Raw genomic sequence first — 27,976 nt, 5'->3', positions numbered from 1 at the left:
TAGTATCAACAGGTAACAAGATTTTATTAAGTCATAGTGTTTATGATCCACCCAAGGAACATTTTGGGTTCATGAAAGCAGACATCACAGAGAATTGTAAGAATCTCAAGATGAAACTCACGAGAAATTCATGAACTTCTGCAGCTTGTTAACAAGGATATGTAGTATGCACTGTCACCTCATGAATGGGATTACCTTGTCTCTGCATAAAAGAACAGCAGCCTCTTTGATTTCTTTGGCAGAGTCCCAGAGAGCTCCAAACAACAACAAACATGAAACTTCGGCAAATATTTTGTAATAAATAAAACTGTAGCTATGTGCACCACAGGGCAGTATTCCAGAGGCAAAATGCTTTTAGGAAATGCAGATTTCAATTACGATAAATGCAGAGATTTTAGGAATTTAGTATTGAAGGCAGAACACAAGAAAGTTTGTATTTGTAGAAAGACTAGATTGGTGAAAGGCTGGCTTTTTGACTGGCTGATAGATCAGGATGCCAGAAATCCACAATAAGCACTAGCCGCAAAGTGTCTCCTTCATGCCAAACTTCGTGCTCGAAGGAGTCATCAAACATCAGCACCTTGCCTTCTTTCCATTGCCTGCAAGAAAGGACAGAAATGAAAGGCGTAACGAAACACTCACACAATATGTCCTGGCCACACTAAAATGCACGGAAATAATCTATGCACACAGCTACTCACAAATTTCATGAACAAATGACAAAAAAAAAGATCATGTACTGAGAGTCAGCTCAGGCTAGTCAGGACAGTCATCTTAGCAGAAACCGTACTCTGAGGCAGCACATCAAGCTAAGCAGTGCTGCTTTCTTGCTTCAAGATACACTGCAACACTTTTTTGTAAGTGATAACTAAAGTTGTTTAGACATTTCGTTGTGTTTTTGTGTACATCTGAGCCAAATAATACACGTCCACATCTGGCACCACTCAAAGACGGCTATATCTTTCCTGCAACCTGTTCGTTCCAGCTTAAAGGTTTGATGACACGAAATTTTGGTTGCCCGTTTTTTCTTTGTAATGCTGCGCAGGACATTATTAAGTGTAGATTGCCACATTAAATTTACCTATTTTAATTTTTAATTGAATTCCGTCTCTCATGCTTCTTCAGTTTTGGTTTCAACAGTGAAATGGTGGTTATGACGTCAAAGTTGACTTCAGGTCATGTGAGAGAGACAAAAAAAACTGATATTACAACTGCTTGTTCATTATTTACCATTCTGGCTCTTGATGTTAGATGGCATAACAGCCACAGTAAATTAAAATGATGAAGCCACTATTATATTAGAGTTCTTGTATGCTTCAGAGTCCAATTTGATGTCATAGCCACCGCCAGGCAATTTAAACCTAAGCCAGAGATGCATAAAAGAAGAAATTCAGTTACAGATTAAAGTTACCAAGCATAGCTGAATTTTAAGTGGTGATCCATGTATATTAGTGTCCTCCGTATTGTTTCAGAGAAGAAAATGGGGAATCAAAATATTGGTTTGTACTCCTTTAAGTGGTGTAGCTCTTTGATATGCAACTGCACTTGTGGCTATTAGCTGGCTTCCTCAAAATTTCAACAGCCAGTTTCAGCCTACAAATGGCTGCAAGCGGTGGCAGAGGAGCAGACAATTAAGGAACATGCAGAAAGGCAAGCCATACTGGCATTATACCATCAAACAGAGAGTGAATGGTACCAAAGACAGACCTGGAACCAACATACGACGGACCAGATTTGCAGAGCAGTTTGTTTGCCCTCAATATTATCAGCATGAAAACTACCATTTCCCTTTTGTGACTGTTTCCTTTTATCTTAGATAATGAGATGCTTTGAAGCTGTTGACGTTTAGAAAGCCACGAGACAAGACATGAGACATAACCGGAAGCTGTGGTGCTCTGTATTTGAAAGGACGGATTTATGCCACAAAATTAATGCCTTGCAGTTTTGGATGTCCATTTCATATCTGCAAACCTGAGGAAATGAAACATAGGTTTCTGCATGCACTATGGACCTCTGCCTGCAGAGATGATGATGATGATGATGATTATGGATTTTTATGGCGCAAGGGCAGCTATGGCCAAAGAGCGCCATGTCACAAGGTATTTTTTCTTTTTCTCAAGGTGGGGTCACAGACCAATTTCCCAAGCATTTCACCCTAAATAAGCCGAGCACCAGACCAGGGGAAAGCTTGTACCCATTGTATCACCGGTGGGTACCCGGCGGCACTGGGGATCGAACCCCGCACCTCCCGCATACGATGCGGATGCTCAACCACTTGGCCACCGCTGCGGTCCTGCCTGCAGAGAGATTGCAGCCTGAACTGAGTACTCACCTCGTCTCATTGGCCACTCGTATGCGGACTTTTGGTGGAACCACAAGGCCGAGATGCGAACGGAGCCTGCAGTTTGTCGGCCCGACATGTGCCCAAACGTGGGTGCCCGGGTGCATTAGCGAGAACTTTGCCTGGAACCACCAGGCAAACAAAAAGAGTGCCCGTCATATTTTTGCACAAGAAAAAAAAAATACTGCATGGACTGCAGAATGTACCCAAAGCCAATATCAAGGCGTAGCAAAATGTTTAGTTGGGCTGGTTGGTACAGGTTCATTGTAAAACAACGCAAAAAATTGGGACCAGAGAAAGACACAGGACATGTGTTGACTCGTAACTGGCCTGTGTCTTTCTTTCTCCGGTCCCCAATTTTTTGCGTTGTTTTACAATGAACCACTATCAAGGCGCACCTTTTTTGTTATGCATGAACTCTTCTCCTGTTAGACGTTTTGAGCGGAGTTTAAAACCTAGAGTGAGCTTGAACAAAGAATACAGGTGCAAGGCAATTAAGTGTTGAGGTTTTCGCTTTTGCAAGAAAATGAACTCAGAAAGCATCATTGTCGCATTAGCTCTATTCAAACCTGACACAGCTTCGAGAGTAAAGAAAGGATCATGTTATAGTGTTCTAGTCACTACACCTTGGCAACGACAATGACCCAACTTACCTGTCCTCTCTTACAGCCAGCAGCATCTGGTATCTTGCCTATGAGGGCACAAGTTTTGGGAGCCAATCTACAGTTCCTGTCAATTTTTCGACCTGAAACAAAACACACCGTCAGTTGGCATCTCCAGTGTTAACAAAAGCAGTCGTAACACTTTTGACGACAAACATGAAGGCTCCACTGCTAAAATGCATAGTCTCTGCAACAATTTGGAATATTTAGTGATTACAAAAAGTTTCTGGTTCTTTACAAGATGTACTATCTGTAACAAATGAAATGCAAACAAGAGAACTGAAGTTCAAACACAAGAACACCAAAATGCTAACTTCTTTAGAGGAAATACAAGCGAAGCTGATTAGCAGTTCTAAAGGACAGTCTTCGTGCCTTCGAAGTGAAATTGCCCTTCGCTAGTATTGAGTTTCCTCTGGCTAAGGGATTCCTATTTTGCTGTCTGTGTTTCAGTGGTCTTGTTCACATTTCATTTGTTGCTGATAGTACATAATAATGAATGAGAAGACTAACTGATATTTAGAAAACTTGACACGCATTTTAAAGCGCTTTTGTGAGGAAACTCAGAGGTAAATTAATGTAATCTCACGTCCAGAAGCATCATCATGTGCAACAAAAGATCGTGGATGAGTTTTTAACATCTAAACACCAGTGGCACTAAAATCTCAGAACCAGAGCATTTTCATATTTTATGACCACTGCTAAGCAGCCACAAAGGCACACTAACTCTACACAAAAAGCTAATACATGCGTTCCATTACCAATAGATACATTTTAACAGATTTGAGCAAGCAAAAGATCCCTGGCATAATGCCGTGTTTCAAAACTAAGTCCTTGCCTTAAAAGGGCTCTAAAGACAAATTGAAGTTAGCCTATATCAATGAGTTACCGCATTCTAATAACAAAGAGGCTTCTTTCACTAAAAACAGCTTTTGCAAGCTCAGAAAGACCAAAAATAAAAAAAAGGCACTGCCACCACAGCCGGTTTTCACGAGCAAACTGTGCTGATGTCAAGTGCAACCTTTTTGCAGCTCTTCGGGTTTATACACACTAATTGCCTCTTCTTGGCTGCTATCATGGAGTTTCCAATGCACTTCATGTCACCACCAATGTCACAAGTTTGAACAAGAGTAGCGAAGAATATTCAAACTTTAGTAGGTCTAAATGTCTCACCAAGAATGAGTCTTTTGATGTAAAACAAGCTCCAGCACGGTAACAGAAAGACGGACTATCAGACTTCTGGGACTACTATCAGACTTTTCGTGTGGGGGTAAGAACAAAATTTTATGGACTTGTCTGCAATGTTCCTTTTGGGAACGTTTTTTCACGAGTTATGTTCGGGGGTTCAACTTTTTGATTTGAACCGAAAAACACCGATAAAAGCATGCCAAAGTCAGTTTTCAAAATACGGTTTTAACCTAAAAATGTCAGTACTCTTGGCATGCAAGGCAGAGCCAGCTGGCTGTTGAATAAGAGAAGCCTAAGTAAGAGAACTAAGTAGAGAAGCCAGCAGCACGATGACACAGCGGTATTGTTGGATAAGCAGTGCAGGTGTGCGATTTGAGGTGTTGCTCCGCTAGCTGCTCTCCGACGACCAGACAGTACCACCTCCTCACCGCTGGCTAGCTGAGCACTGTTTGTTCAGTATCATCACCCACTTAGAGCAATTAGTCGGTTAAGCACGTTTATCAACTGCATGTAGGGCACTGACATGAAACCATACATGGGCGTCATGAAAAAATTGGGGGGCAACCAATGTAATTGATGGAACGGAATGACATAGCATGCACTTTGTGGTTTGAACGTTCTTTGTTGTTTGATGAGACCCTGCTGAGGTGTTCAAATCTGCCACCGTTCCGTAGTGCTCTATGCACATCAGATGACGCTTCACTGCGCCTTTTTTGCACACTGCTTATGGAAGCAGCTGAAAGTTGAAGATGATATCCCAAGCACCGTGCAAGAGACATGGATGGAAGTTGATGATGATATAATGTACAAAACACAGCATGACAGGCTTGCCGGTTAACACATGGGATGAATGGCTGCACCGATGTCCGAGTGGTCTAAAGCAGCGGCAGGCAAAGCTGATCTGGTTGCGCCGCCATGGTTTCAAATCCCGCTTGAGGCTGTTTTTTTCTGCACTTACAGGTGGCTGGTGTGACACCAGATGGCGGTCACATGGTTTTCGCTCCTACAAGACTTGTATGCTATCGCATAAAAGTACAGCAGAACCCTGCTGTTACATTCCCTGGTGGTGTATTTTCCCAGCTGCTACATTTTCATGTGCAAGTCCCATCCAAGTTCCCATAAAAACACATGCAACACAAACTCAGCTGTTACATCGCAGCTTTGGCAGCTTTCCCGCATGCTGCATTGCAAATGCCACTTCGCGATAGTGGTTCACCTTGTGCCGGAGTTTTTACAGCCTACTTTTAACGTACATGGAACAGTGACGGGGCCAAAACCAAACTCTAGATTCCATCGGCGCTTGGCCGCCATTGTGTTCGGCAGTTCCGGCATGTTGCACCCATGCCGACGCCAAGCACACCTCAGGGCAGCATGAATCTTGCTGCAGCTGTTGGTGATGCAGTACGGAGGCCTGCTCTTTAGGCTGCATCTTAATGTCTGTCTGTTGGTGCAGCTCCAATGCCACTGCAGACTCAGCGCGAATGACCGAATGCAGGAAAATAAAACTATGCCACAGCAAACGCCGTGTAGGCAGCGCTTTACGAGATGCAATGGCGCGGGTTGGCTCTGAGGCAGGTTTCTGTCATCCGCATCATCCATGTCGCCACTGGCTTAGAGATGCAATTTCTAGGTTCCAATTGACGAGGAATGTGTAGAATTGAAGCAGCCACCGAGAAAATAAATCGGAAGCCCGCATGCATGCACAAACTTCGCCCGCTCCTTGTGCCCGCCCCCTTCGCTGCTGCCTACCTTCCATCAACAGCTGCTCAGGCAGATGGAAAGCCATCGCAGGGCATTTTTGACTTTCTGTTCATGCGAATGATCACGAGAGCCACAAAGCCTTGAAAATTCCAGAAGAGCATGTTCCCATTAGTACAAACAAAGAAAAGTCAGGCAACATACACTTTTTTTTTACCTACATGCACATTTCCTGGATGGTACTTTTTTTTTCCGCAGTCACGCAAAAACCTAACAGTGGGGTTGTAATGTATCATGTTGAGGCTTCCACGACAATTGAGCGGCAGTTCCATCATTTCTTTCAAAACGTAGAACCAGTGATGCCCCGACATCTCGCTTCACCCAGCGCGACAACCCAATAATAATGTGTCAATATGATTTTAGAAGCAAGCTTCCACTTGCGTTTTTGCCTGCCGACAATCTCATTTAACTTGCATAACATTTTAAAATTACAATCTCGATTCCCTCTACAAGCACAGCTTCATGCACTACCATTTGCATGTTGATTACTGGTAAATATAGCGTTCATGCTGATAAAAACACCGAGATAGCCCGTAAATGCCTGGACCACACAGGAACGCGACATTAAATCACCAAGAAAAGACAGTAATTCATTCGCTGAAAATAGTACTTGCCAATAAAAACGACAATTATGTTTTAAAATAAACACTGAGAGAAGTCCACTGAATGCTAAACAACTAAAAATTGAAAAGTCCAACTTAGAGTTATGTTCCACCTGAGAGCAGAGCATCACTTGTGGCTGATGTCAAATGTCTTCAGTGCTTTAGGTTCGTCTTCACAAGGAGTGCTGTCTTGTCATTTCCTTTGTTACCATGAGCATGTAATGTCACTATGCCTTTGCAATCAAAGGACAGGGTTGCAGCTTGTAACAGACCTATGGTGTGAGTATGACAATATGCTTCACTCTCAGTTATTTAAATTGTAGTGTGTCTGACCAAAGTACTGAGTAAAAAGCAGGGTGGGGACAAATACACGCACCTTTTAATGGCTGCACACTATGAAAAAAAAAGTTTTCATACTTGCCTCTTGCAAAGATTTCAAACTGCTTCCAGTCTCCCGAATCCTTGAGGTTTTCAGCTTCGGGTTTAAAACCTTTGTCTGTCATTAGAGACAATGCTTCATTCTTTATGTCAAGCCAGTGCTTTTCCAGTTCCTAAAGTAAAAGTGAGAATAAATCCCTGCAATGTAATCGACAACAAGGCTATACACTACATAAGTCGCGTCTAGGTAACTACCATTCCAAAAAAATACATCTCCAATTCGGCTCGCATTGTTCACGGAGTGACTGCAACAAAATATTGAAATTTTGCACAACACAATTTGTAGTACTTGCATACCTGCTTGAAAGTTACAGCTTTCAAAATCCCAGCATTCTATGCAGTACCATGAAATTGAAGTCAACAAAAAAATCAAAATCACTGGTGCTTCCTACATTTTCGTGCATCAAGTTCTTCCTGAGAAGATTCCAAGGCAGAGCGAGTGTCCTCGGCTTGCCAAATTTGCTTTGCCAGCTGGCTGCTAGCTCAGGTATATTACTACTTCTTAAACTTTAGTCTTAACTGAGTATGTCAACTCGGTGCTGCCAATGTGTTGCAAGCCCACGCAACCTAAATCTTCCAGGCTAAACTGAGCACACCTTGCATACTTTCCATCACAAATTTTCCCTCATTTTTTTTTGCGGTTAGCTACGGCTAGTACACAGATGGCACAGTCTACGAACCTACCTTGATGCTTGATGCATACGGTGTTTCATCTGGGCTCCACCATGGCTGGGCTTTCAGTCCGTCAACACTGTACAAGGAGCGCTGGTACACTGACGCAAACAGGCCCTCCTTGACCCCTTCTTTGTAGATTTCCAGCGCCTGCAAGAATAAACTTTCACGTAAACCTCTGTGTCCTAAATAATAATCCACAGTGCCTAAGTTTTTGTAACCTCAAACACGACAGAATTCAACCCTTTGAAATCGACAAAGGGTTGCAGAGTTCCGTCAGTGGACAACAGGCAATTATTTCAAGTTTATACACAGATATCCCTTGTAAACACATGTATACAGCCTAAAAATAGGAGCTGTGCCTTTGACTATTAAGCATGTGAATGCACTTTCTGAAGAAATGATGAGACAATATGCACAGAAGGAAGCAAACAGTGCTGCAACTAGTGCATAAATGGCGACTACGCATAGCAGACCCACATTTTAAATACTCCCTTCAGACATGCACTTAATAATAATAATAATAGTAATAATAATAATATTGTCTTTGTGTCATAAAAATACACGACACTAGAGGCCAGCTGCAAAAGCTGTCACCACCGACAACTTTACAAGCTGAAGGCAGCACCTTAAAGTAGACAGTGTCACAGCTGCAAGAAAGTGGCAAGCCTCTTGCATTTTTTGCGACGAACAATAATTTTGACCTCCTCCTTGAATTTTGGCAGCGGAGGCAGTGGACCGGCAACAACGCTTATTCTTTCATCTTGAATCGCAGACGCCTACTGCCCAGAGCGCTATCAGCTGATAGTGTGGACCACCGGACTGCCTGGGCTGATTTCCGGCCAACAAAAGGACCCCTGCATACCTGCGACATCACGTGGTGGACATCACGTGGCACTGCATCACAGCACTGCTACGTCGCCTGGCTGTAAAAGGACTGCAACATCGCCATCCTGGTCATTTGGCAGCGGAGGCAGTGGACCGGCAACAACGCTTATTCTTTCATCTTGAATCGCAGGTTTGAGCTGTCATTTTTGTATCTTTTCTTTTGCACTGTCCTCTGCCCTGCCTCTGCTGCCGGTGACGTTTTTGATACGTGTAGTGCTTTGCGTGCTGTTTGCGACATGACAGAAATTGCTGACCTAAAGCGTGAATTCCGAAAGGAACTGAGGGAGCTAAAAAATAGCCTAGAGTACATCAACAAAGACTACGAAGAAATGAAACAAGAGTGCACCGAAATAAAAAAGGAAAATGCTGCACTTAAAGAATCTCATGAAGAATTGCTACAGGAGCTTGAAAATCTGAGAAAACAGGTGCACGACAACTCTGTTAGAGTAACTGAACAAGATCAGTATTCTAGGATCAAGAACATTGAAATAAAGGGTGTACCGTGTGAGGATAATGAAAACCTAGAAGAGCTGCTTGCTAGAGTGGGCGACGCAGTGGGTGAGCCTATAGATAGGCAGGATATCAAGGTGTGTCATCGTGTTCCTGTTTGGAACGACGCCGAAAGCAAGAACATTGTTGCCGTTTTCAACAGCCGTGCGAAACAAAACCAAGTGATTGACAAGGCACGCAGCAAGAAACTAAACACCGAAGACCTAGGATTTTCAACCAAGGCATCGGTGTTTGTGAACGAACACCTTTGTCCTCAGCTTAAGTTTCTGCTAGGAAAGACTATCGCAAAAAAGAAGGCAATGAGCTGGCGTTTTGCATGGGCAAAAGGCGGCAAAGTTTTCGCGCGGAAAACGGAGACATCTCGTGTCATCCGGATTTCATGCGAAGCTGATTTGGAAAAGATTGTGTAAGCACCTCTTGCGCTACTCAGTGCATCTTCTTTCCCCGTGCTGATGAACACACCGAAAAATATCGCTTGCCCGAAAGACAGTGCGCACCTTGCCTTTCTACATTTTAATGCGCAGTCTGCAAGGAACAAATACGATGAACTAACAACATTTTTTGATGAATTTAGGTTCAAGTTTCATATGATAATGGTAACCGAAACATGGTATAAAACGCAAGAAGAAGTGCTTTGTCTACCAGGCTACAGGAGTTTCTACCTAAACAGACCCTGCAGGCGTGGTGGGGGAGTAATGCAGTTGATATCAGAACAGTTGCCATGCGTAGTGCTCCCCGACTTCACAGCTATTACTCCCGATTACGAGACTCTGACGCTCCAATGCAAGCAATCTATATTTGTCGTTACTTATAGGCCGCCAGATGGGAATACTGATCAATTTTTTGCCTACTTAGAAAGGCTCCTGAATTTCGCGTGTTTGAATAAACTGCACATTACCATCGGTGGTGACTGCAACATTAACATGCTTCAGCCTACTCTAAACTCGCAACGTATGTCTCTGCTTCTGGACACTTTTCATTGTTCAACCGTTATAACAGAGCCTACACGCATCACTTGTCACTCTGAAAGTCTTCTTGACATATTCATCACAAATAATCCGGAAGGCTGTATCAAAGCCGGCGTTATAACGGCAGCTCTGGGTGATCATTTGCCTATTTTTATGTTTTGTAAGCCCGGTGAGCTATGTAAAAACTTCGAAAAGCTTTGTGAATCATTTGTAGTTCAAGAAATTAATGAAAAAACGCTTGAACGTTTCCGAACTGCAGTTGAGGAAATTGACTTTACATCTGCGCTTGAGTGTACTACTGCTGATGATGCCTACGACATATTCTTGGGTTTGCTTAAACGTGCTTACACAGATTGCTTTAAGTACAAATCTGTCAAAAAACGCAAAAAATGTCGGAAACCATGGCTCACTGACGAATGTATTAGAATGATTAGTGAAAAAAATGCGATGTATTTTCAGTTCTTGAAAACAAAAGACCCCAATGACTTCATATCATTTAAGAAATACAGAAACAGCGTAACAAAAGTGCTACGCAACTCCAAACACACTTATTTTGAAAATCTTTTTGGTCGCGTTGCAACTCGGGGAGACGCTCTCTGGCGTGAATTAAATAAACTTTTAAATCGCAATACGCACGAAAGTGGAGACCTCGAAATTAGTGTCAATAATCAAAGTTTTAAAGGAAGAGAACTAGCAAATAAGTTTAATGAATACTTTGCGACTTTAGCGAACAGTAACCATGATGATAAAGCATCGTCCTACTTGGGTCTACCGAATGCCCACACTGCTTTTTTTGATCCAGTTACTCCAGATGAAGTGTATTCTATTTTTATGTCTTTGAAGAATAGCAAAGCGCGTGATATTGATGGCCTTCTTATCCGCCCCATAAAGTTTGTGCTCGAGCTCCTGGTACCTGCTCTCACACATATTTTCAATAGCTGTTTGACTACTGGTGTTTTCCCACAAAAAATGCAGCTAGCCAGAGTCACTGTTCTGTTTAAGTCGGGAGACAAAAATGAGTTTTCAAATTATAGGCCTATTTCTGTGCTGCCTGTCATATCAAAAGGATTGGAGAAAGTCATCTGCAAAAGAGTTGTATCGTTCTGTGATAAGCATTCTATAATATCCATCCAGCAGTTTGGTTTCCGACAAGGTATGTCAACAGAGCTGGCCCTTCTCACACAAAAGGAATTTATTATTAAAGGTTTCGAACAACGAAAATTAACACTAGGCGCCTTTGTAGATTTCTCCAAGGCATTTGACAGAATTAACCACACAACCCTATTTTCTAAGCTTGAACATTACGGATTCCGTGGAATACCTCTTGCCCTTTTACAATCCTATCTGTCCGCGAGACAACAAAGCGTTTCACTAAAAGAGGAGTCGTCAGCTCTACGCAATATATCTTGTGGAGTGCCACAAGGTAGTATATTAGGACCCATTCTTTTTACTATCTATATAAATGATATAGTAACAATAAGCAACCAGGCATTCTTTGTAGTCTATGCCGATGACACAAGTTTCTTTACTCAGTCAGAGGACGCTAGTGAATTATCGTCTTTAGGTAATATTACATTTAGTAAACTGTTAGAATGGGGTAAAGTAAATTCATTAGAAATAAATACGAAAAAAACCAAGGCTGTCCTATTTCGGCCTGCGCAAAAAATTCTTGATTACGGTATTTGTTTAAAGATAGGCCAAGAAAAAATAGATACTGTACGTGAGGTGAAAACCTTAGGTGTAGTATTTAATGAACATTTAAATTGGGATGCACATGTAACAAATGTGCTTCGCAACTTGGCCAAGGCCTGTGGCGTTCTGTGCAGACTTCGTTACATTGTCCCACCTAAGATAAAGCTAATGTTATATAATGCCTTATTTACCCCACACATCAATTACTGTAGCCTTGTTTGGGCAACGACATCAAAGGCGAGCATACACCGGCTATTTTTAATGCAGAAGAAAGCAATCCGTCACATTGCAGGCTTACCGTATGATGGCCATACAATAGAGCTTTTCTCAACATATAATATAGTCCCTGCAGTACATCTATACAATTTAAACTTAAGTATGAAGTATAAAATCTCGTTGGCAAAATCCAATACATGCTTTCTCTCGCTTTGCCATCTCAGACAATCTTGGGATGTTCCTTACAACATAAGACACAGAAACATTTGGCTAGTCCCCTTTTCGCGCACAAATAACGGTTTTAATAGATTGGAACATCGCTTGCCAGTATTATTAAACACACTTCAAGACACAGACATGGACATAAGAACAGCGTCAAGACCCGCACTCGTTAAATATTTTAGGAATCTAACAGTATGAAGCAATAGATTAAGGATTGGCATTTCCATGTTGTAATTAATGAAACATTTCTGTATAAATACATTTGTCTTTGTTTCAGATATCATTTTTGAAGTATGCACATGTTGTATAAATTTTTGTGTATAGAGTTTTTATATATATATGTGTGTGTGTGCGTGTGCTGACTCGGTATAATGTTTTGTGCTGTAGTGCAAGAACTTCTGCAGAAACTAATCTAATCATTGTGTGTAAATTTTTGTGTGATTTGAAACCGCTGTACGCTGCCATCAAAGGGGGCAAGGGCCTTAGTCAAGCTGCTTAACTAGCAGCTTTTAGTCCTTGCCCTCACATTTTTTCTGTAACAGGATAAATGTGGAATAAATGAAATGTGAAATGTGCTTACAAACCTGAGGAGCAGTGCGGAATTCTGCAAACTATACAACACAACATATTGGCGTGCATATTTCTAGTGTTTTGGCATGTCCTCTTACAATGTTGAAATTATCTGTGGAGAAGGCACTGTTCCAAGCTCACCTTCTCATTCTGTCCAACCCTTTGTAGGGCATCTCCTAGGTGCAAGTAAAACCGGCCATCCACAACTCCCTGCTCCCTGGTTGCAATGCCTTCACCCATATACTTTATGCCTCCTTCAAGATCATTCCTTTCAGTTTTCAATATGAAACCATAGTGCACCTTGGCAAACCCATTGTTTGGTTCTTGTTTCAAGACCTGAAGGGGTAAAAATGTAAACAGTCATTTTGTAGGGTTAGCAGAATTTAAAATGAAAACCCATGCAGAAATAACTACCCGACAGAGCTGCACCCAAGTCTGCGATAGCTGCGGACCTCTGTGGTCAAATAACCACATTGTGACCATTCTTTATTCTTAGTTTTGACACAAGCTAAGCTCAGACTGAGAATTTACACTAAGAACAAGCCACTTTTGAAAATTGAAGTACACATTTATCAAAAGTAGCTTTGTCCTCATGTATCACCTCACAGAATTAGTGCAGTAGCTGTTTTTTTTTTTTTACAGCAGAAAGACCAATACTGCTGTTATTACTACAGTATATGAAGCAGGACTCAAATTTGGGTCATGCATGGATATGCATGAATAAATAATAAAGAAATGAGAAAAACAACAGCTGTCGCAGTTAAGGTAATGCAGTGCCCTACATTATGGGCACAAGCTTTCAATTTTGCTTTAGCATTCAACATCTAAGGTTTTTCACTGCTTTTGCTCCAAATTAATTTAATTTAAGTGGCAACAGTCTTCATGCCCGAGGTCAAATAAGCTTTATTCAGGCTCTGCATTTCCTCTAACTAATAACGTCTGACCAATTCACTTGCTTGTTTAGCATTACTGCGCCATCACATGTTTTTACAAGCGGTCTGCGATGACATCAAGTGCTTTTTTTTTTGCAACCAATCTCAGAGGCCAGACCACACTGCCATCCCCTTTCAGCTGGGATCACGGAGTCCCTAGTACACTCTCAGCATCGTCATCATTGTCACTAGTTTGAATTGAGTGGTGGAAAAAATATTCTATTTTCAATGCCAAATTTCTTAGCGATGCATATATCTTGGAGCTGTACGGTTGTGAACAAAATCGCAGAAAGCCGCCAAATTGAATTTTACCAAAAACACGAATTTATGAGTTGTCCCGAGAATCCTTGTAAACCACTTTCATGCTTAGAGAATTTGACTAAGAACAGCAGCGGCAGTGAATGCCAGAATGACGCCCACACGATGAAAAGACAGAAAATGTGGTGTTCAGAAAGAGAAATGAAGTACCTGTTCAAAGAGTTGGGCGGCAACTTTTCCTTGACCAATCATGAGGTAGGATACAGCCATTTGGTTTTTGAGTGTAATATTGTCTGGATACTTCTTGCTCATTTCTGCCTGTAGTTTTATAGCTTTTGTAAGAAATCCTGTTAAAAGTGGAAAGGGAGCTTAGTTTGCATTACATAGCCATGGCGACATTTTGCAGAGCAAACCATACCCTGCTCTGAATGAAAAAATTGCAAAATTATGCCATATTATGGGCACAAAAATGAATTACACTCAACTTTTACTCACTGCTTCAGTTTTATAGTGCTTTATTCTGAAAGAAAATACTGAGTACTTTCGTACATGTAATGTATTCTTCTGGGTAGGTAGCTTTACATGTAATCAGACACATTCTGAGTTTAGAGCATAAGCTTATTTTACGAGAGCCAAAATTCCCTCCGCTGAGACAAATGAAAAGTTATCACATAAATGCCTATGTGAAATTTATGAAAATATTTTTCTTTAAGAGTACCTGTTTTATGTTCCCATACAATGTCCTCCACTCTTGTCTTGTTAGCAGTTCGCTAATACAGTATAACCCTACTAAGTAGAACCCTTCTATAGTAAAGTGTTTCAGATCAGCAAAATTCTTTAGTACATCAAAGTCTTTACTATAGTGGTTGTTGGTGATGCATGGCTCTGAAAATGCTACCTGGTAATTTGGCTGCTTACCAAACATAGTGTTTGTTGGCTTAGAAAAGAAACACTTGGAAGTACCTTCCATCCTGCTCTTCTCACCCCATCACAGCTAATGATTTATTTTTCTGTTATCACATTGTATTTTACTATATGTTTGATTTTGTTTAAGTGTAACAGAAGTACCTTATTTTTGCACTAATGCAGTGCAGCTACAAATATAATGCGAGAAGGGTGTTTGGCAACCTATGAAAACAAGAGCTTAGCGTGAACACGGCATCCGTGCTCTGCGGCCTCAGAGCGATTTAAGAGGCAACAGTTATGAACCACACTTAGCTTTCTGCCAAGGGCTGCGAACATTCGTCCCTTTCTTCCCTTCCCTACTTCTCACTGCTTTATTTTCGTGTGTGCCGCACGCTTTGCCTCATGGCCTCCACGCTTTCAAAAAGCTGGCTTCTCTCCTCTCACTAGTCTAGTGGTTAAGCCATCTCAAAAAAGCACTGTTTTATTTTAGTCGGTCCATTTCTCTCCAACTATTGGTCTTCCGGTTACGCTGTTCCATGTATCTTGCTGCAGGTGAACTGCGCAAGTGCTGCAATGTCTTCATTTCGCGGGAAGTACATCGCCACGGCCAAACACTCTTCACTACAATCATTCTTAATGATGTCTTAAATATAAATTTAAAAAAAAATGTAGATTTGTCTACAAAAAGTGAAATGAGATTGCAGCTTCACTTTACAATACCTGTGTTTTTACTAATATGAGAGTTTGCTATAGTGGAGTTCTACTGCAGTACATATACTTGAATGAATTATGATAATTTCGGCTCTTCCATTACAATCTGAACAGATTTACAAGCTTCCGTTAAGTGCTTCATGAGGAGAGTCTGCTGTATAGTATCCAAGATAATGCTCTTGAGAATGTGCCATATGTCATCATGTGGTTGCACCAACATTGTTGCCAGAGGCAACAGTGTTCCTACGAGTGAGAGTAATGAAATCACATGGATGCCCATGAAGTTCCTTATACAATTCCACCACCAAGGTTTCCCCAACGAACCGGCCAATGTGGCGGGGTCTATAAGCACTTCTAAGTACAAAACAACTACTATCTGTCTAAAATAGTTTCAAGGCTACCCACCTCGGAAACGCATGCGTTCCACGGCTTTCTCTCCTGCCCCGAGGTACAGTGCTTCAGGGACCGCAGGCAATGCCATCACATCCAAATAGGCCTGGATGCACTGCTCCAGGATCGCATTGCTCTTCTTGAGCTCAGCGATCTTCTCCAGGGCTAGTGCCTTGCCATAGGTGGCTCTGGGACTTAGTGGGTGGGTGCGGAGCAGTGCTTTAAACTTCTCTAGGGCCTTTACCGGGGACTGAAAGGTGCAGCTGACTTAGAACGTGCAGCTATGAGGGATGACGCTGAGCAAAGCTACATCAATGAGCCAGTCAGGGGAAATCATAACACATGATGCAAAACATTCCTTAAAACATACATTTCACACACAACTTAAAACACGATCAGCCAAGTCAGTAACATGCTAATGTTTGGTAATAATGGCTAAAATATAGTTAATTCACTGCAACTCCAACACGCATGTGATGCAAACTTGTGACTCGTAGAAAGAGTAAACTATGCAAATCAGTCAAACACCCATGTCATTGCATCTGCTATCATGTCTGTTCAAAGACAGCATAAAAATCCGCACAAAAGCATTCATATCAGTGTCTTTTTACAATGAGACACAAATCTTAGTATATGTCCTCTCACACATCGGAAAAAAATAAAAATATCTCTCCACCATGGAGCACAGGACAAGACTGCAGTTAGAGCTTACCAAGTTAATCTCATTGAAAGTTGGAGTAATCCCATTGTAACCTGTTAGGCTAGTAAAATTATGGTACCACCTGTGTGAAAACGGTGATTTCCATGGCAAACCAAACGTGAAATGTTCCACTGCATAATTCTCAAGTTAGTTTTCAAGTGATAAGAAATGAAAGATAATAGCTAAATCTAGATTTGAACACTGACTGACACTCCAGTTTGCACAAAAATTACTTGCTTTGTGGCACCAAAAAACCCTCCAAGGTGATCAAAGACAAGCATGACAGGATAGGGCTAACACCATGCTCTACATTTATGCTACACTGTGTACACTGATTTCACTTTTGTGCCCAAAGTGTACCTCCAAAAATGTGCCTACACAGATTCTTACTATGCTGGGTGCACAGTCTTAATATTAACCAACACTGGCTCATTGGATGACCCAGATACTGTTAATTTAATAATAAGCAATCCTCAACTTTTATGCACCTGCTCAGCTCTTAGCAAATCGTACAGCCGTCAAGAATCACAAAGTACAATCGCATGACAATTTAAGGGACAGTTTAAAAATGAATATCATGCAGGCAAGCGTGATGACACTGTCTTTTACACAAACAGCCGTTAAACATTGGTATAGGTGTGTGTCAATCAGTGGAAAGTTAAGGCTTGCACTTGACCCTCGCACAATGGATGCAGGCAGTACTGCAACAATGCATAAAACTAGGGTTAGACTAATACAGAACGACTGTCATTTTCATATGCAAATTATGAGCATAGCTGTGCTAGCAGATACTTATTGAAAGGTCTATGCCAGGCATGATTATACAGAAGCATGCTTGAACACATTTAATCCATTTTATTTAACTAGCCTTGTGTAAATGGCCATGCATTATCCTCTTTCACTATAAAAACTTGACCCCGCTCTTGTTTACAGCTATACCAGGCCAGGTCAGCCCCCCACCACACTGTCTAGACTTTCAAAAAAGAAATGTTAGTGTATTAAGCAGTAGCAAAATTGGCCCAAATGATCATTACTACTCCAAACGCATTACTTTTTCCTGAACTATGAACAGTCACCAAGCCTACATGTCCCAGAACACATCACCCCCTTCCTGAAAAAGAAAAAAGATTTTCAGCGGACTGCGACTTTAACAACATTACACATACTTTTTACTTGAACGAAAATAACAAGAACATGCACAAGACATAGCAGGCCTGATGCAATACACAGATTTCACTTTCTGCGCATGAAACACTGCCATGATGGCTAAGTGGTTAGGGCGCTCGGCTACTGATCCAGAGTACCCGGGTTTGAACCCTACCGCGGCGGCCGTGTTTCGATAGAGGCGAAATGATAAGGCGCCCGTGTGCTGTCAGTCAGTGCATGTTAAAGATCCCCAGGTGATGGAAATTATTCAATTACTCTGGAGCCCTCCACTATGGCACCTCTTTCTTCTTTCACTCCCTCCTTTATCCCTTCCTTTATGGTGCCGTTCAGGTGGACTCAGGTGTACACCGATATGTGAGACAGATACTGCGCCATTTCCTTTCCCCGAAAAACCAATTTTCAATTTCACGAAACAGCAGAAATTAAACAAAAAAATTTTTTATGAATGAATTTCTTTTGAGAGTGTATATCTGCATATTTTAAACTACTGCATCACTGACAATACTTAGAACAAAGTAACACACAGTGCGCCAGAAGAGCTAAATGTTCCTAAGCACGTTCTGGAGCCCTAATCCCTGTGTATTGTGGCCCACCGGTGGGATGTCCTTAAATTTTCTTCATTGCTGTGTTGCTCACCAATGAGCAACTGGTGAAATCAGCTTGTTTGAGCCGCCAACAGATGGCAACAGCGAGCTTGCATCCGTGTTTTTTGACAGGCCCTTTGAAACTTACTAAGTTATCCCATGGCTTGATCATGTTGCACGGTATTCATGGCCGCACAGCTTGCATACGGGACGTGATCCACTGGTGACCCACGACACAGGGAATGCGTTGAACATCTTCAAAGTTTAGAGCTTTAAAATTACACTGTAAGCCAAGAGTGCCCAACGAAGACTCACGTGGCTCACTGAGCACCACAGACTCTTACACCATATAGTACATTGCTTTTCAGTTATTTCGTTCATATTTCAGGACATACCAACCTTCTCAATAAGCTCCTCGGACTCTGTGAGATCCTTCTGAATGTTTGCATCGTACTCATTTGTGGTGGCAGCAAGCTCATCAACCTGCTCATCAACTGGAGCTGGGTTTGCAGTTATTGTCTCCACTGTGGATGTTGACATTTCTGATACCGGAGGTGAAGAAGCTTCTGCAAAAACGGAATGAAAATAAACACACCAAAAGCATGACATTAACCACTGCAACCTTAACAATGCTTGACATGAACAATACTTTTTGCTCGTTCACAAAAACATACTGTTTTACAGCAGAACTGCATATTGTCATTAGAGCAAACTTAAAGGGCCGAGTATTTGCATTTTTTTTGCCTCATCTTTGCATTTATGTTTACGATGCTGCCAGATTGTAGTCAGAAAAGCAGTATGGTTTATTAAATAGCCCCCTACACTACTCTCAGTGCTGTAGGACTACGCCTGGTCACACCAACTGTACTGCTCCTGGTCCTGCTAAGCCACATAAGCCATCGGTGCTTAAAATAATTTACGGGGGCACATTGTTGACCTAAAGTGTAGTGAGGCGAAAGCCTTTAGCGCGGTGTTGCTGCTTGAGTCACTGATGTGTGCTTAGGATGTTAATTAAGTACGCAATTGTTTGTGAATCTTAAATGCTGGAGACACTGGAGGGCATTTGGGAGGCATCCGCCTGCTTCGACGCCTTTCCGCAAACACTCTCCAGTGTCCTAGACAAGGAGAGCTACACATGCATTGGCAGGAAGTAACATAGTCATTAGCACGCTCGGCTGCAGAACGGAAGGATGGTGGTCTGAATCCAGTCGTGCACAACGATTTTTTTTCTTATCGAGTTGAGCATAACGACCAGACTGACGGTATGACGTCACATCCGTTATCGTGACTTCCGGTTGGCGATGTAACGGACAGACAGGATCTCGACCGGGAGTATGAGCCATTAAAGGCTTTCACCTCAAAAACATGCAGCTGCTCTTATTCTCCTCCTAGAAATTGTCATTACACTTAAAGGGTCCCCGAAAAGGGTGTTTAAGGTTGTCTATAAAATGCTCGCATTACGTAGAGTACAGGACAATGAGCATTCATGCCGCGTATGAGGCCTCAGAAGCGAGCCGATAATTTACAATACATTTTAAAGACTCCCACTTCCGCGCCTAGCGGCGACCTGCGGTGCGCTCGTTACGTCAAGTATCAGACTGCTAGCATTGGTTTGCATGGGTCGGGAGCCGGCGGAGAGGGCGAGTGCGAGGGGCCGGTAGAGGAGTGCAGACATTTCAGCATGCAAAAAGTGACGAGAGGAGAGGGAAGGGCGCGAAGACGCGCAAATTCAAATTTTTACTACAGATAACTAAGCTTCCACAAAACGCATCTAGAAAATTATTGCTGAAGGATATTTGTGAGGCGGCGTCCTTTAGCATCCTATGCACATCGCACCTTTGTTGAGACCCCTTTTCATAGCCCCTTTAACCTGGAGGTGGCTGGTCTGTGGAAACTAAACACACTGGAATTATTATAATCGGGTTCATTCATAACAAACCTGAAAGCTACACAAGCTGCCTTTGTTATATACAAGCATTCATAATGAGCCAACTTCCCAAAATAAAGAGAAAAATTCTATAAAACTACTTGCCGAAGAAAAGATATAATGCAGGCTAGCCTTTTTCTATGCTGATCCAAAAAGTTACGCTTTCTATATTGCTAAAAGTAGGCATGTGCTCGTCAGCAAGGGCTCTGGTGCGGACTGGTTGCTTCAGGGATGAAACATAAGCAATCACACTAACAAGCCCACAGAGTCCATGGTAGATGCAAAAGATACCTTTGTAACACACTGACAAGCCCACAGAGGCCATGGTAGATGCAAAAGATACCTATGAAAGTGTATGGCTTCATGACACCACTGTCGTCATCTTTTCAGGCAGTCATTCATAGAGACGTCAAAAGAAGGTTCCGAGTTTTAACACAAAGTGGTTCCCAGTTAAGTATGAGCGTAGTTACGGCAAATTACTATTCATGCCACAACATAAAATTTTCTCCGTTCTTTTTATTAAGGCTGGCCAAACTGATGACTTTGACATGCCAAATTTTTTAACGAAATGGCACATTCTGTCAGCAATAGACCTTAAGGACTAATACATGAGTTGCCTATAATGACCATCTTAGATGAGAGCTCCCGATTTTCTTGTCTTGCGTGGAAACCACCACACTCTGTACACAAGACTGCAGAACTGAAGACATCCAGCAGTCGTCAAGCGCTCAGTCACAAACTTAATGGGACACTAAAGGAAAACTCCCCTATCAAGTTTTTCTTAGCAAATTCCAATGGCTGGGCCTTTTGTGACTGTTCCCATTTGTTTGATGGCAAAAGATGCATTCATTGCTGAAAAATTGAAAGTTGAAGGTGGAATTCTTTCTCCCACCACTCCCGATTTTCAAACTTGTGATGTAGGCAATTATGTCAAGTGCCATGAATTTGCTTTATTTAATTTTATATGTTTGGTATGTTTTCATTTTCCTTGTGCAATAAAAGTGCCTTGATGGTAGCAATGAAATGGCACCAAGAAATCTGGACACGTAACTGTTAGTTATTGGTTCTCTTTAGCAGAAAATCTCACTTGACGCCACTACAGCACACTTAAGAAAGCCATCGGATGGTGGCAATGCCTGTCTATCATTTGTCACTCTTTTCTAGCTCCTAGAACCTAAGTTTTATGTAGAGGTAGCCTCTTTGCCATTAGAAACTAGTAATCTGTCAATTTAGGCCAACTTAAAGTTGTCCTCAGTGTGTCTTTAAGGTAGGATGCGAACAGGCAAAAGCACGACTTCCGAATGCTAAGCACGACTGATAAGTACGACTTCCAACATCATTTTCATTTCACGAACGAGAAAGTCTCAGAGCGACTGCAAATCTATGCGCAGCATGCATGCAGCCACACTGAAAGCCAAAGAGAGCTGAGATGTGGGGAGACACTTTCTGCTATGCAAAGAACATAGCGAGAGCTATGGATAATTTGTTCCAGCCCTTGTGATACCATGCATGTCCATTATACTGAAGTCACAACGCCACTTTCGATGTGAAAAATATGACAGTCATGTTACCTTCATTTGTGATAACTGAGTGTTCATTGCAAGAGGGATTGATAAAAAGTGGACTCAGATGTATTTGGAAATTTTTAGAGGAATCAGTTTAGCTTGCAGCCTCAGCTGTACAGTTATGTTGTATGTTGTAATGAAAAATTTCTGCAAATAGACCAAAAATTCTCCATATCGGGCCCTTTTTCCTGGAGCAACTGAAAAATTCCATCAATTTGGAAAGAAAGACACTTTTGCTTCTTAAAATTCCCTAAAGCTCTGTAAAAATTCCATTTTTGCTAGATTTTACTGCTCAAATTCCCTGAAAAAGAGAAAATTCCCTGAATGAAACATCACTATAAATGTCTGCAAAATACTACAATGACACTGAAAATAGGACACAGCACGGTGATAATACAATCAACCACAGCACTGAAATCTTAAAAAAAAAAGAACTTAACCAAATTATTTACAACTTCAACAAAGTACTGGAAAAGAGAACGAGTGCTGCAACGAGTCTTTAACGCAATATCAAAAGTATGTTTAAATAATGTAACTAAAACGTCAGTATGGCATGATAACACAATAGACTCACATTAATTCAACTCGCTGAATTCAAGCAGTCAGTTTTCCTCAAACAGACGCTTTATTAGTGTATTAAAACGCTGCCTTTAATTCACACTGCAGGTTTCAAAAATGTTCTCAGTACCTTCAACTCAGTACCTTCAAAGTCAACTGTAGCAGTAAATGAAATGTTTTAGTTGTGTGTTTAGGCTTAATGAGCAAATTCAGATGTACTCCTTCAGATGTTGCTGGATTATTTGTTGGAAGCAACTTAAATCCTTAACCTGCAGCTGCTGCAAAAAAATTAACCCACCTGAAACTTTTGTAGCCTCCAGAGAGACTGCCTGGGCACTTTCATCTTGCTTGACCTCTGTAGTATGTGATGGCTGCAATATTTCGGTGGAACTTAAAACTTCACTCTCTTTAAGTTCTAATAAGGTCATCTCTGATGTCTGTTCACCAGGCACTTCTACAGGGTCAGTGGTTGCAGCTGTTTCAAAGTGCTGACTTGGTGTAGAAGTCTGGCTGGTCTCGAGTACTACATGCTCCTCAGAAGGCTGCAAAGGCTCCGTTGAATCTGTAGAGAACAAGAGTTATTAGCACAGTCAGTTTTCACTGAGCAACAACCAATTTAAAGAATGCATAATATGTTTCGTGTTCTGTAGTGATGCAGTTCACTATTCAATGGTTCCTCCTCTGGTCATGTCACATAGTTTGCTATTGCTTGACTTGGGAACTGGCCGGACAACGCAGTATACAACCTTTGTTCGTAAAGTTCAGAGACTGAGTCCATTAAAAAAACACGTTTAACATTGACCTCATTTGTGCAGGACCCCTTTGAAATAGCCTCCCTTGCAGTCTATACACAGCTTCCAACGCTTCTTGAGGTCTTGAAAACAGTTGGAAGACGCTTCTTTTGGCAGGGCTGTCAGCTCCTTTTTCGTGGCGTCTTGAATGGCTTCCACGCTCCTCATCCAGTGACCTTTTAGGGCTCTCTCCACACGAGGAAACAGGAAAAAAATCGCATGGGGAGAGGTCAGCGAGTATGGCAAATGGGGAAGTACAGTAATGCTGTGCATGGCGAGAAATTTTGTCACGCTGAGAGCAGTGTGTGGCCTTGCGTTATCGTGGAGAAGGCTCCTTTGTCCAGATGCCCATAAGTCAGGGCGACGGCGTCGCAGTGCATCACACATGTGTTGGAGCACATGGATATAAAACTTCCGATTCCCCGTCTGCCCTTGTGGGACGAACTCGTGGTGTACGACACCTCTGGCATTGAAAAAAAAACTATCAGCATCGTCTTTCTTTTGGTCTTCTGTCGCTGCACCTTTCTCGACGCCGGAGAGCTTGTGGATCGCCATTCATTGCTTTGCCTCTTTGTTTGAGGATCGCATTGAAAACACCATGTTTCGTCTTCAGCAATGATGCTGCCAACGAATGCAGCATCCTTCTCTGCCTCGGAGAGGAAATCAGCGCTCACTGATGCTCGCATGTCCTTCTGATCCTGTGTAAGGGTGTGGCACAAGTCTGGCATTCAGCTTTCGTTTCCCCACGTTCTCACGCAAAATTTGGTGGCATGTTGTCTTACTAATGTCGAGAGCACCTGACTGCATGCGGACTGTAATGGTGCGGTCTGGCTGTACGATTTCCCTGATCCGAGCCACGTTGTTTTCATTCCGCGAGGTTGAAGGGAGCCCCTGCTTTGTGTCGTCTTCCACCAAAGTTCTCCCTGAAACGAACCTTTTGTGTTACTCGAAAACTCGTGTCTGCGATAATGTCTCGTTGCTGTAAGCGTCACGAAGGACCTCGTACGTCTGTGTCGCAGTCATGCCAAGCTTCACACAGAATTTTACGTTTAGACGCTGTTCGAGGTGGGCGTACATCTCTGCACATTAACTCATAGTAGAATGCGTAGACGACTAGTGACAATGTATTTTTCTACATGTAGTGCCATCTGGCGGCTGCCACAGCAATTAACATAAATAGCTCAAGTTAGCCCGAAAACATGGCACTACACATATGCTCCAACATTTGTTTTGGGGAATAATTTCTAGAGAAGAAAATAAATCAGTCTCGAAACTTTACGGACAAAGGTTGCACGCGTGATGGCAAACGTGGTGGCTTCCACTTAAAGGACTATAGACATCTAATTTTATTGCATGTTTTCTTCTTTAAAATGATGTGTTCGACACTAGAATGCATAGATATAATTTATAATTGAATTTATTTTCTCATGCTGTTGCGGTTTCGTCAACCGAACGATGGCTGTTAAGTAAAGTTCAACTTTAGGTCACGTGAGGCAAGGAAAAACTACAACACAAATGCTGATATGTGCTTTTAACTTACTACAGTACTTAAACCAGCCTGCTTCAAGAGCTAGAATTATAACAAAGTATCAACAGTTATATTGCCATCTTTCTATTTTGTAGTTATATTGCCACCGTTTGGTTGATAAAACCAAAACAGTGCCAAGAAGAAATTCAATTATAAATTATTTAGCGGTCCTATGCAAATACCACCGGGTGCTCCATGTATAACAATGTCTGACATTGTTTAAAAGAAGAAAACGCAAAAGCAAAAATTTGGTGTCTATAGTCTTAAACTTTTGATGTTTCTGGCACATAAAAGTTAAAGCACTCACTATGCATATACACTGTGCTCACTTTCTCCTTTTAATAACAGTATTATGTACTTACATCACATACAGACTTATTTTCTTCCCACTTTGGAATTCTTGTACATTTTTGGATGAAGGACAAAATGCAGCCTCTGTTTTAAGTAGCATTTTCTGGGCTTCTTGGATAGAAGCATTGGACAAGACCTTTCTTGTTTAGCCATTCTATTTCAGATGAGTTGCCAATTATGAGCAATTTTTTGGAAATTCAACTCCAGAATACACTTAATTATGGGTCAGTGATGTATAAGAATGTAGGCTAGGCTCAGGTTTAACTTTAAGTATCCGAGAAAAATAAAAGGAATTGCACTTTCTTGAACGAGACTTAGCTTCTGCCATGATCCCATGCGTTGCTTGCATAAATTTTGAGAAGCAGCTGCTGAGTTTAATTTCCTGCCATTTAATCTTGGGAAAGAGGGATAAAAATTTATTTGTGGAAAAGGCAGACAGATTAGCCAGAATCCTTGCACTCTCACCGCCTACTCTTGATTGAAGGAAGGCAAGACAAGAAGGGGCCAGTGAAAATTATTGATAAGCCAAAAAAGAGGGGATGAGTAAACACTCATAGAGGGTGCCATGGTGTTTAAATTCAAAATATTGGGTATGGCTGTTTTTTTACGTTGCGGCTTCATGCAGAAACTGAATTTTGAGGATCTTTCAGACCCACACACAGATGCATGCATATTTCGTACAGAAATTAAACATCAAAATCTTTCATCTACAAAGCACGAACAATCGAAACTTCAGCTTCAGCATGGTAAATGCTACTTCGTTCAAGGCAGTACTAGCAATGAAAACAATTTATGCATGCATACCTATGTTGAAGGCACCAAGGTTGATACTCTGCTCATTACTTTGAATCTCTGGCTCTGGCTCACTGGACTCCTCCTGAGGAAGGGGAAATGTGACCTCGAAGCTCAAGAAATCTCTTCCACAAATTTTTGTGAAAGGCAAGGACAGAAGGGGTTCATACCACATCAGTAGCATAATGCTGGCTTTCAAGTTCCAATTCCTCTTGTGGAACAATGAATTGCTCACTTGCTTGCGGTTCGTCTTCATTATGAAATGTATTTAGAGCTGAAAATAACACGCAGAGGAGCCCAGAGATAAAGCAGCACTTCAGAATGAAAACCTAGAAACAGTACCCTTGCAGGAGCCTGTTTTTACGATTTCCTGCGTGTACAGCTACAAACTAATTATTTTAACAGTATTCACTTCAATTCAGAGGCTATAGCTGTAGCAATGCTTCCATTCTGTGATATTTTCAACATCTTTTTTCCAGTCTTTGTCCAGAATGTCGCACTTAAACTACACTTGAGCACGCAAACTCTAGCTGCTCCTTCACATCAGGATGTCATGAAATCTTGTTATCATCACAATAACTTCAGCATTTAAACACTTCCACCACACTAAAGCCCCCCACAAAAATGTTTCTGCTGCACACTTGTGCAAAGTAAAGGATCTCAAGTGGCAATGGAAATGCATGCATAGAATACGCGTAACGGCACAGTTTTTAATCTAATCACAAAGACAAAAACGAAGCTTGACAACTGCAGTAGATATGGGAGAGCGAAACCACTTTATTGCGACATTAAGCTCCCAGAATATAGACATCTTAGCGAACAGAAGTTAGTCAACGATTCTAGCAACACGTCCATGCATGCATGGTGCAAAAGTTACTCACATGAAGAACTCTGCAAGGCCAAAAATACCGCTCCCACCATAACGGTGAGGGCAACGAAAACAACCAGGAAGGTAACCCTTGCCGTTGTGCTTGGTTCACTGACCGACGCATCGTCTTCGAGTTCAGAATCAGAGTGCTTGTGGTGCTTGTGCTTCTCCAACGGAATTTCATCCGCCGCTCCTAAATGACAAAAGAGATGCGCAGATGCACAGTTGTCGAATTCTTCAAAAGGCGACAGCTTCTTGACTACGGCGGTTCGGCACGAAGTGATTACCGGGGGTAGCCGCTGGTCGATACCGTTTACGACCGTTGAGCATTTGAGCCATATACAGATTAGCAAATGTTAAAAAGTTCAGCATTTCTGCGAAAGCAATTAGTTCTTGTTGAATACATAAATCTGCCGCATGCAACAGGCCCTGCCCACGCATACTTCGATGGGGACCGATATATGGGTTTTATTTGCAGTCATTTATTTAGTGCTGACGCATGCCGGAAGCAACCAGAATATGCTGTGCCGAAGCTTTTGCAACAATTGCGTCGTGAACAAAGCGAGATCTGAGGCTGCAAATAGCCGAGTAAGTTAAAAATACCTTTCTCCAGCGCTCCTTTGCGCTTCTTGCGGGAACGAACTTCGCGGTCAGACATCTCGGCACACAAGGTACTCCTTGGAGCAAGAATCTCGTAATAAAAAATACAAAGCGATGAAAACAGAATCAGGAGGTTTGACTAAGATGTCACCATTGTGCGTAGCTCTGTGCAAATGCGTACGTTAGCTTAATAACAAGAAAAAAAATAAACGTTGTCGGCGTCTCCTCAAGCAGCGCGTGTATCCGCAAACGGGACGGTCCGGAGGCGGACTGAAAACACTGCCAGTGTTGACAACGGCAGAGGGCGATTTCCGCTACAACTGGTCGCCAGTTATAAATATTATGATGAGTGTTCCAAGACAGTCCAAAGCAGTAAACTTCATTCACGGAAGTGAAAGAATGGACCGTGGTGAAGGGATGGGAGCGGACTGCCCAAATGGAATCAGAGCTGCAGGGAAAGAAAGCGTTGATGTGGACAGTTTTCGCCGTGGCCTCGATGGTGGAAACAGGGCCGGGACTTTACAAATAAAGCGAAATTAATCGTGTATGCCTTATGGGCCCTGCAAAAGCACCCTCACAATTTTGTATTTCACGCACATTTTACTGGAACCACTTTACTGGACG

At 42.0% G+C, this 27,976-nt stretch overlaps 1 protein-coding gene across 1 annotated transcript; it reads right to left on the bottom strand.

Moving 5' to 3' along the window:
• Positions 1–5: 5 nt before the first annotated feature.
• LOC144098894 (aspartyl/asparaginyl beta-hydroxylase-like) lies at positions 6–27,633 on the bottom strand. Its single transcript, XM_077631828.1, has 14 exons — positions 27,356–27,633; positions 26,766–26,945; positions 26,055–26,158; positions 25,897–25,969; positions 22,721–22,984; positions 18,772–18,938; positions 15,937–16,171; positions 14,125–14,261; positions 12,866–13,060; positions 7,671–7,808; positions 6,970–7,099; positions 2,995–3,086; positions 2,333–2,463; positions 6–599 (listed from the first exon to the last, which is right to left on the bottom strand). Exons 1-14 carry the CDS (start codon positions 27,408–27,410, stop codon positions 449–451), a joined length of 2,052 nt encoding a protein of 683 aa, XP_077487954.1. The 5' UTR covers positions 27,411–27,633; the 3' UTR covers positions 6–448.
• Positions 27,634–27,976: the final 343 nt, after the last annotated feature.

Source organism: Amblyomma americanum, chromosome 7 (assembly GCF_052857255.1).
Source record: "Amblyomma americanum isolate KBUSLIRL-KWMA chromosome 7, ASM5285725v1, whole genome shotgun sequence".
NCBI classification, from domain to species: Eukaryota; Metazoa; Arthropoda; class Arachnida; order Ixodida; family Ixodidae; genus Amblyomma; species Amblyomma americanum.
This window is presented reverse-complemented; position numbering and strand designations above follow the sequence as displayed.

Coding starts and splice junctions, on each gene's coding strand:
- LOC144098894 (XM_077631828.1), bottom strand. CDS start 27,410: ATGTCTGACCGCGAAGTTCGTTCCCGCAAGAAGCGCAAAGGAGCGCTG. Junction 16,172..18,771: donor CCGAGGAGCTTATTGAGAAG/GTTGGTATGTCC, acceptor TGCACCTTTCAG/TCCCCGGTAAAGGCCCTAGA. Junction 14,262..15,936: donor GGAACGCATGCGTTTCCGAG/GTGGGTAGCCTT, acceptor CACTTTTAACAG/GATTTCTTACAAAAGCTATA.